This window comes from Ascidiella aspersa, chromosome 5, assembly GCF_963924565.1.
Source record: "Ascidiella aspersa chromosome 5, kaAscAspe10.2, whole genome shotgun sequence".
Lineage (NCBI taxonomy): Eukaryota > Metazoa > Chordata > Ascidiacea > Phlebobranchia > Ascidiidae > Ascidiella > Ascidiella aspersa.
In genome coordinates, this window is record NC_139451.1 from 2,186,646 (window position 1) to 2,197,521 (window position 10,876).

Below are 10,876 nucleotides of genomic sequence, written 5' to 3' on the forward strand. Positions count from 1 at the left end.
TAAAGCATTTTTTCAAATGGTAAAAACACTTAGGTTCTATTATTTGTTGTAAAACAAAATTTATCATGTTTCACATTTTATTAAATTGTTGTTCCAGTATTGTTTGCGATAATCGGAGTGGCTGGTACAAGTCGACCATGCTTCAACCAAGCTTATCGGCACCACAATGCAGACATGCAAGGGGCCTGTGGCTTGGAATCAGTGTTTTGAGGTTCGTACGATTTCCTTAAGTTGTTTGATGAATGTACTGTTGCTGTCAGGCATTGTATCAATTGTAAATTGTTTTTTCTTACGTTGTTTGCCGGCCAGAACTAAATGTTAAATTCTTTAATTTTAAGCATCATGGTCCAATAGCTAGAGTTCAAGTTTAACTGTGTTACTTCAACTTTGTAATTACCTGAACAAGTTTTCAGATTTGTGTTAATATTCCACCCTTGAAACACACCAACAATTAAAAAATCATTTGTGGTACACCTAACCAAATGTTCTAAAAACAATAATTCATCGGCTTTCTTTCACAGCCTGACTTTTTCTACATTTTTGCTTGACATAATCATGTATTCATGGCTGTATGTATACAGGGCAGTCCGAAGTAACTCATGTGTTTAAATAACTTATGCTTACACGTGTCAATATAAAGACAAAGGCGAAAACAACATTTCCAAAAATAAATGCGCCCGAGCATGTTGTTCTCGGGTTTACGAACTTTACTTTAGTGGACTTGCGCCGCAGTAGCTGGTCGCACCTAGGCTGAAAAGAATTTCGGATTTGAAAAGTCTTCAAGCGTTTTTCAGGTTTTAAAAAGATTTTAGCACAAAAGCACAGGTATGGGTTATTCTTTAAACGACGGATTGAATACAATTTCATTCAGTGAGCAATGTTCACGTGTATGGTCTTGGATTATATCCCCTTTAATGTCAGTTGCAATACAATAAAAGTAAGCCAATATTTCCAATTAACATCAAAAGGCGAAAACAATACATATGTATAGAATATCATCTTAAAATTTTTACATAAAGTACACAGAAATACGTTCGATAATAGTTGGAACTTTACAAGCAATAGAAAAGAAACTTGATATTGAAAGCGAAATAATACAAAGGTGTTTCCAGAGCGAAACAAAATAAACACGACTGTTTAATGCGACTATCCAATTTACAATAGGAAAATCAAATTAAATTAAAAGATTATACTGAACTTTGTGGATGTTCTAATTATGGCTTTGACTGGGTTGCGAAAAAAAAACAGAAAACTAAATCAAACTCAAATAGCCAACAAAATAACAGTGCTAGCTTAACATCGCAAGAACTCAAAATACAACACGGTTTCAGGAAATAAAACCGACAATAAAGCTACAGAAATCCCACAGATACTGCAAAATTAGTATTTACTTGTTATCCGCAAAAATGCAACTTTTTTGGCCTGTTTATAACAAATTAAATTCAGGCACTTTAAATTACGCAGAAAAACACGCAAGAAACCAAAATAAACGATCAAAAGCTCTGAGCGGTAGATTTCAGTAATTCATGGCGCAATGCATTTACAGTACTCGTATTGCACAAATAAAAAATATCAGACAACATCTCTTTTAATACTTTAGACGACATTGTTTTTTCGAATCAGCAAAACAAAATTAATGAAAAAAAACGCTATTTGGGTGCAAAGAGATTTTAATTAAATTAGACCAGACTGATAGCTGTTGTTACATAAAGCGATGAAAAATCGAAAAGATATCGCTTTAGACGGTGGTACTTTTTGACCTACTTAACGTGGTACTTTTTGACCTACTTTTAGTATTGTTTTCACGTAACATCATCGAAAAAATACAACTATCGGGCAACCCCTAATTCATCGAAAAACAGAATCGGCTTTCCAATTCAGTTGTCCAATTATATAAATTGCGTCATAGCGTTGGCTAATACGACCAGTTTGCAGAAAGTTTGTTATAAAAACGTGTTTTTTATTCAGTTAACCAGTTACAAAAACTTGATTAAAAATTGTTCAATTTGACCAGTTTGCAAAACGTTGGTTGTAACAAGTTGATTTTTTAAGACGAGAATTGGTTGTGTATTGATTAAAAGGACCGTCCAGTTGACTAAATGTTGGTTGTTGATTGGTAATACAACTAACCAGTTTACGAAAAGTTATTCGCCAATCCAACAAAACGTTCGTTGTAATCAGGTTTACGCCTAGGATTTTTTTCTTGGCAATGTTGAGGTTGTAGTGGATAAGTACTGGGGGTTTGAAGACGACAAGTTGTTGACCCGAGATCCCAACTGGTCGTATTTGCCACAACTTATCTTCTTTAGGAGAGGGTGGAGCCACAACTTTCTGATATTCGGTTGGCGAAGGCAGTTCATGATAAACATGGAGAGTCCCTGTGCAATTACAAGAGTTTTTAGCGTTAAACTATAGATACTTAAGCCCTAATCGTTGGTCAAAATGCGGGGACTGAAGGGCCTAGATCACAGTTGTTAAACACATGTGTGTGTGTATCGTACATTTAACTCAGTGGGTAAAGCGACGGTTACGGTATGGCCGGAGGTCGTTAGTTCGAACCTCACTGCGGGCTAGTTGTTTTTCTAGCCTGCCTTGCTTGCATCAGTGATCGACAGCTTCGGTGAAATTGTAATGGTTTCGGGTGTACTAGTGATACGTTAGTTGTAAAAGTGGGTCAAAAAGCAGTTTCAGAAAGTCGGATGAAGGTTACTCAACACATATGTGTGTGTATTTTTCCGTTAAACTAGTATTTTGTATTAATATTACGGGTAGTTGCAGCTCGAATTGCAAAAATTGTACAAACATGGTAAATCCTTTTTTTCTAATTGAGAGGCAAAAATTTCCTTTATTGTTAAGTAGTTTAGTTACCTTCAGTTGTTAACCTAATATTTTTCAATAATTTGCTTTTCAATGCAAAATCGCTGCATTGGACCACAAATAACGTCAAGAGTTCAATAATATGAAAAAACTATTTGCATATTGCCCGAATAGGTGGTCGAATTTTGGTACTTGAATAAAATAAAAACTTTTTTCAGGCTTACTTGTAGAGAATTGAAGATCGTGAATAGCCAAGCCATTATTTCGATGTAATAAACATTCTCGGAAAAGAGCATCAGAAATCCAAACACCCACGTCAGTCCCATCATAAGCACCAGCGTGACGACGACAATCAAGTCTTGTGACGTAGTGCGATCCGCTTTGGTTGATTGAACCTAAACAAGGTGAAAGTTTGCTTCTATTAACACAGTTATTTATCGTTGTGCTTCAAATTAAATTCCTTTTTTTTGTGAAAAGGGGAGTTTCACACAACTTGAGCCAGAGCAGAGGTACCGTGTTTCAAACAAGTCATTTTGAAATGACTTAAGTCTTGCGACTTTAGTTCGCTTGAGTCAAGTCAACTCATTTATAAACTACGACTTAAGTGCGCTTAATCAAGTCAAGCCATTCACCAACAGTGACGTAAATGCACTTAAGTCATCTAAAAACAGTCATTTAAATGTCCCTAGTTTAAGTCAAGTCACGTAAAAACAGTGCCCAAGTGTACCCAAGTCATTACAGCACCGATAATTACTTACAGTTCTTCGTTTGCATGTGAGATGAACCGTGATAGTGATGCAGAATACGGCGTTGGTGAGGGCCAGAAGCACCATTGGAAGCAAGAAGGCAAAGTTGAAGACGTGCTTGCCAACAGCCAACCAGCAGATGTTGGAAGCTTTGTAGCCGGAAACGTAGAATAACTCGTCTGCAACGAACAATCAAAGTTAGTAGTTTGTCAAACAAATGCCCTAATACACGAACATAAGACGCCCCAAAATACAAAAAAAAAATTAGTTCCAGGGCTTTAAATGAGTATTTGGAGCTGTGTGCAACAGAACACATAATCTGAAAATGGAACTTACCCAAATAGTTATTACCATTGATAGGACATTTTTGTATTTAAAAAAAAAAAAAAAAAAAAAATGTTTCGAATTTTCTTAGCAAATGATACCATGAGAAATTTATATTATTCTACGCGAAAAAAATATCTCGACTGGAATTTTTTTTATTTTCAAAACGCAAAAGAAAAAAAAAAGTTAAAAGTCATTACCGATAAAAAAGTAATTTACCGTTGCGCTTATTGATTAAAAACAGTGCTAATTTGACTTCTTTTCGAAACGCCAAGAAAACTTACATTGAATGTTGTAAACAAGGCCCCAATATAAAACGCGTTATTCTATGTGAACAGATCTAAAAGTCATTAACAAGAAATGAAAAACTTATTTTCAGTACATACTATGCCTAATAACAACAACATATTTTTATGTAGGCTGAGGTTGCAAAGAAATGATTAAGAAAAGTATTGCCCCTTTAACCTCAACCGAAACATTGACATTTAATATTAAAAATAAAAAAGAACTTACTCTCAGTCAATTTTTTTCGACTTGCTTAAAACTTACTTCGCTCGTCGGGCAGAATCCCCGGTTGTTGGTCTTTGGGGTCCATGTAGAAGATAGTAACCCCAGCACTGAACGCCACTATTATGAATGGGACCCCGTATGAGAATAAAGCCGCGTATTTGCCAGTCGAAGGCGACGAGGCACCTAGGACCTTAAGCGAGAAAATTAAGTGTTATTTAGGCTTTCTGTCGTTATTAAATTATGTCATTTTTCATGCATTGTGCAGAGATATATATTTCGCAAAAAAGGCATTTTCGTCTCTTAATTGGATTGAATTATATTTTCAATTATAATTTCTATGAATTATATTTTAAGGGCAAGCTATCTTGTTTAGAAATATAAAAATAACGTTTAATCGAAGACAAATTGGCAGCAGGTTAGAACACTGCTCCGCTAATGCTTGTGTGAAAAATTAAAACTAAATATCTCCTTTACTTAATCTGTTAGATATCGACCTTTTTGGCTTTGGCAGTAATTATCAAGCTACATTACAGATCCGTGCATAGTGTACCTAAGCAATAATTTTACAGCTTTTTTTAAGTCTTTGTGGTGAACTTATAAAGGTGCTTTGCTAACTCTTATCAGATAAACGACCTTGACCTCACCTTGACGAGCACGCGGTACATGTTGAGTCCATTTGCAGCCATCCAGCACCACGCAACCAGCAGGAAATAGTGGAGAACTACTGTGTTGAAGTAGCAGAGAGATGTGTGGCCCACATTGGTGACCCCGAACAAAAAGGTAAGGTTAACTGCTAGCAACGCGACGCACGTGTTTGCTAGGTAGAGGGTAGGCTGGCGGCTTCGAAGCTCTCTGTGGAAGAATGTTAGGTGTTAATCTTTGCAAATTGTCCTATTTGTCTAAGTCTAAAGATGGTAATCAGTTGGCAGTATATAAAGCAAATTGTATCGAATTCTTGACAAACTTTCGCGTTATTAGGTCAAAGTAAATAACTTGGCTACTTTCCACATGATTTTCTACTTTGACCTGATAAAGCACGGTTGTGCGAAAGGGCACATGGTTTGCTTTCTATTTGACCCTTTCGTCCGGCTTAGGTGGTAATTTTTGTAAATGGCTGTATTTGTCCAATTCTTAATAGGGTAATCAGGCATAGGCGTAGCCAGGGGGCCACAGGGGCCATGCCCCTCATAAAATATACAAATATTTTTACAAAAAATAATTTGTTTTGTAGCATTTATGAGCATTACCAAATCAGTCGATCACAGGCATGCCACACCTTCAATTGTCATGCACTGTTACGTCACGAACGATGTAGTTATTATTACGTTTGCTATACTTATTAATCTAGTTTTGCTACTTTTAAGTCAGTTTGGTTTTGCTCTCTTGGGTATTGCGCTAAAACTCAGTCAGGTTCTGCTCATATCGGCCATCCTTAACCATTTTTTGACTTTTTTTTTTTCTGGAACCAATTAATGCCTTAAAACCATGTTTTTACCCATTGTTTTCTTGGCCTAGACCAAATAAAAGCCTTGAGCCCATTTTTCCCGAGCCCAAAAAACACCATGAACAAATTATTTCACCCAATTTTTTCCTGGTTTAAAAAAATGCCTTGCCCCAATTTCTGGACCCATTTTTTTGCTTGGCAAACACAGGTTAAAATAAAACTTACGGTACACAGACATAGACACAGAAAGTTATCAGGAGTCCAACTGTAGAAATGCCAAGTCCGATATAGGTGAAAATTGTGAGCGCTCCCGCAGATGGAAGGACCTCGGAACGCTGTCAACAGTCGAACAATTGAAACGTAACAATGGTAAAGAATGAATTGGAGGATCAATGTCGAAGCCCATACAGAAGTGGGCAGCATTTTGTAAATCTTCGGAATAAATCCTAAGAAAATGACTGGAGGTTGTAGTTAGACGTAGAATGAGCATCAAATATATTCGAAACGTTCCAAAAATGCTACGTACTTTTGTACGGGTTTTCATATTCATTCTACGTCTAACTACAACCATTAACCATTATCTTAAGATTTATTTAAAACGTTTAAAATGCTACCTACGTCTGTATGGGCTTTAATATTCCTACTGCTTACTACATATTTATCACATAACAAAAATGTGACAGACTTACAAACAATGTTGAGAAGCTACCCAGCAAAAATGCTACCTACTTCTGTATGGGCTTTGATATTTGTTCTACGGCTTACGTTAAACCTCCAGCTGTTATGCTACAAAAAAGAGACAGACTTACAAACAATGTTGAAAAGCTCCCCAGCATGTTAGAAGGACACTCTTTGGCGCCGATGCTGGCCGATCGAATTCGTTCAAACTCAGCGAGTTTTTCGTTCCAAATCGTGCAGTAATGGATTGTGAAATTTCGCTGAAAACAAAAACATCTCCGTCAATTTTTATGGAACCTTTTTTAATTATTTTACTGTTTCTGAAACCATTGGCAGAACAAGTAGTGATCATAAATTTGTTTCGCTCATTACCTCATTAATGGGTTCTCCCATATTGTACACATCAAGTAGTGGAAATCAGGCAGACTTTAGCGATAAATTTTAACACAATCTCGACAAGCTTTCACACAAGCGTGCTTCGTCAGGTCAAAGTAAAGAAAATTACTTATTTTGGAATTGGTCGATTTTTTTTGAGATTCACATTAATTTTAGTCATTTTGGTCAAACTACTTGCCAAGTCAAGTCATTAGAATATATAGATTTAAGTGCACTTAAGTGTAGTCAAGTAATTAGAATATATAGATTTAAGTGCACTTAAGTGTAGTCAAGTAATTAGAATATAATAGATTTAAGTGCACTTAAGTGTAGTCAAGTAAAAAAAAAAAAAAAAGTGAATTCTTATCTTTTGAAATTCGGGACTTAAGTGCACTTAAATTTTTTAAATCATTCGAATTGACTTACCGTTCCTGTGTTAAATGACTTAACTTAAGTGACTCATAAGTCCCTTGAAAATGTGGACTTAAGCCAAGAAAAACCTCACGTTTTGAAAACAACCTAAAACGATTTGGTGGAAACGCTATATGCTCGAGCATATATCGAGCGGCCTGAAAAAAAAAGAAACGAAAGGAATCTTTTCACACGAGAAGAATATAAATAAACAAACTACAATTGAGGAAACACCATATGCTTGCTAGGGATGTTCGTGCATTTAAAGTTAATATCGGGTTAAAACCAAAATATCTAAATATCAGATATCGAAATAATTAAAAATTTGCCAAGTAAAACTTTTAAACATAAAAGTTGAAATATGGTGTTTCGGAGAAAAAAGTTTCAGATATCGGAATTAAATTGAAAAGTCTGGTATTGGAATAAAAAAAATGAATATCGAAAAATAAAATAAAATATCGCGTATCTAAAACAAGATTGCAATTTTGGGTATCAAAATGAAGTAAAAAACAGGGAATCGCAATAAAATTAAAATGTCGGGTATTGGAAAAAACAAAATAAGCGGTATCGAAGTAAAGTCAAAATACGCAGTATCAATATAATTTAAAAAAGTTGGAGCCATTGGACTCTCTGACTTAAATTGACTCAAGTCAATGTCGAGTGATTTGTTACGCTTTCTCAAGCCTTGGTTAATTTCTGTAAACAACTTATTTTTCACTTCTAAAAGCCCATTGTTTTTTCTTTTCGCTCGCAGGTGTTATCGCCAGCCAGCCAGCCAGCAAGCAAGCAAGCAACGTCGGTTAGAGCACGGCGCGACTGCCGCTAGACGTCTCGCGTGCAACTTGTTATTCCTCGGTGTTTTTTCACTTTTCGATGATGCCGGTGGGTGTCGGATGCGGGGAAATCCCAGAGGCGAGCGCGGCTCTTTACTTTAGGCAGACGCTTTTCGCTTTCGATCGAGTCTTGTAAATTTACTGTTTTTGTTGAAAAAACAAGCCTCGTTGAAGTTTGCGCCGCGTATCTGTTTTTCGGACGTTTTAAAGATTTTTGTTTTAAGATTATTTTGACTTGATGTGGTTTTACGGACTTTTCGATGCTTTTTTGTTGTTTTCACCATTTTTAAGGCGTTTGTTTTCTTGCCGATTGTGAACGCCTGGTTGCGACGATTCAAAAAATGACATTTGCATCGTTTTTGTTGAATAAAACAAAGGCCCGAAGGAAGTTTGCGTGTTTTTGAAAGTCTTTTCAACTAAATATGGCCAATTAAAGTTGGGTCGAGTCCGATTGCGACGGATATCGAGAGGCTTGCTAAGACAGCGAGCAGTCGGCGAAAATTGAGCGTTGAGGTGCGAAATTTTTTTCGACGACTTTGAGCAGCAAGACAAAGACGGGCGCAGTTTCAAGTGAGACAAAAGGGGTGTCGTTTTTGCAATTTTAAGGCGTTTTCTGGCCGATTGTAAATGCGTAATTGCGACGATGTAAAAAGCGACATTTGCTTCGTTTTCGTCGAATAAAACAAAGGCCCGAAGGAAGTTTTCGCGTTTTCGAAAGTCTTTTCAACTAAATATGGCCAATTAAAGTTGGGTCGAGTCCGATTGCGACGGATATCGAGAGGCTTGCTAAGAGAGCGAGCAGTCGGCGAAAATTGAGCGTTGAGGTGCGAAATTTTTTTCGACGACTTTGAGCAGCAAGGCAAAGACGGGCGCAGTTTGAAGCGAGACAAAAGGGGTGTCGTTTTGTCAGTCGATGGCGAAGGCGAGACAGCTAGAAAGAAAGTTCACTCCAACTGCGTCATATGTTAAAAGAAACAAAGCGGCCGCGTGGGGTGGTTAGAGAGCGTTGCTAGGTCGGAGGCTCGATGCGCATGTAATGGAGCAACGGGCAAAGTTTGTTGCTGAAGAGAAGAAAGAGCCAGCCAGCCAGTCAGCACTGAAAGCAAAGGTCTGACCTGAGCGGTTGTGACGTCACAGCGGGCCGAGAGAGAAGCGAATATCTCGCAATGGTTTTAGGAAAAAAGCAGCTTTAGTATTGAAGGTTTTTGGGCGAGCGAAAGAAATGGCGGCTGCAACTTTCCAAAGCTACAATTTAAAAAAAATGTCTAATTCTTTTCGCAAAATCTCGGCACTAGTTATGAAAACGTAAAAAATATATACCAAAAAAACGGCGCTGGTCTAGAATCCTACCACAACGTTGAAATGATTATTAAGCAATGCATAATATGTGGGTTAGGGTGTCGGTTAGTGTTTGGGTGTGGGTAGGTCAAGTAATATTGTTTAACACTATTACTGGACTCACCCAAACCCAAACGCTAACCGGCACCCTAACCCAAATAATGTTCGTTGTGGTAGGATTCTAGACGAGCGCCAAAAAAACTGTAGTATAGGTATCAGTTTTTCGATTTGAACGACACATTATCGGGCGTTACCATAAAAACAGCCGCTTCAAAAGGTTGCCGCCGTCAGCAAGCTTAAGCAACAAATTCCGCAATGAAAATGCGCTGATTTTGTCGGTAATGTTGTGTTTCTGCCGTAACGTTTTGCTCATTTAAAAGTAAAAAAAGCAATATTTTGTTAATGCATTGCCGTGTTTTTTTCATTTTAGCATTGATATTATTGGCGGTAAGCAAGCTCGCTTGAAAAACAATATCCTATTGCGTTGCTGCTGTATTTTTGCCCGTGTGATTTTTCGGTAATGGCTCGCCGAAACGAGGCGCGCGCCGAAATCACGAGAAAAAAGCACGACTGGCGCACGCACGCACGCACGGCACGCCGAAACGTCGCCGCTTGCCTTTTTCTTTGCTCAAAGCATTGCGACATACCGACATCGCACCACTTCGAGGACACTGTGACGCTTCAGGTCAAACTGCTGTGCTACAACTTTGCTTTTATAGCCGGTTTTGTAAAAGAAAAAAAACTTGTTATAATATAGACCGAACCAGAAAAAACAAACACGATTAAATGAAATAATAATCAATCCCAATTAGTATAAAAACTCGCGCACTCGCGCATTTTTCGCAGCGTTCGGGTCGCGCCTTTTCAAGCGCCTACTACGATGCGCGCTCATAACGCGAGTGTTTTTCGAGCTGGCAAAACAAAACTCGCACATCAGTTAGACACGTAAAATATCAGATGTTTGGTGAAAAAATTTTTCGTTTTCCTTTTGCGCTTCGGCGGCAATTCGATTTTTCGCCGACGGCCGCAGGGCTCTTCATTTTTCGCAGCGTTCGGGTCGTGCCTTTTCGAGCGCCTATACGATGCGCGCTCATAACGCGAGTGTTTTTCGAGCTGGCAAAACAAAACTCGCACATCAGTTAGACACGTAAAATATCAGATGTTTGGTGAAAAAATTTTTCGTTTTCCTTTTGCGCTTCGGCGGCAATTCGATTTTTCGCCGACGGCCGCAGGGCTCTTCATTTTTCGCCGCGTTCGGGTCGTGCCTTTTCGAGCGCCTATACGATGCGCGCTCATAACGCGAGTGTTTTTCGAGCTGGCAAAACAAAACTCGCACATCAGTTAGACACGTAAAATATCAGATGTTTGGTGAAAAAATTTTTCGTTTTCCTTTTGCGCTT

The 10,876-nt window shown here is 37.9% G+C and overlaps 1 protein-coding gene across 1 annotated transcript; it reads right to left on the reverse strand.

The window, feature by feature from the left end:
• Positions 1 to 1,807: 1,807 nt before the first annotated feature.
• LOC146141460 (adhesion G-protein coupled receptor G2-like) lies at positions 1,808 to 6,912 on the reverse strand. Its single transcript, XM_083390133.1, has 8 exons — positions 6,892 to 6,912; positions 6,651 to 6,779; positions 6,067 to 6,176; positions 5,042 to 5,249; positions 4,437 to 4,587; positions 3,576 to 3,742; positions 3,042 to 3,212; positions 1,808 to 2,378 (listed from the first exon to the last, which is right to left on the reverse strand). Exons 1-8 carry the CDS (start codon positions 6,910 to 6,912, stop codon positions 2,190 to 2,192), a joined length of 1,146 nt encoding a protein of 381 aa, XP_083246259.1. The 3' UTR covers positions 1,808 to 2,189.
• Between the last annotated feature and the right edge of the window lie 3,964 nt (positions 6,913 to 10,876).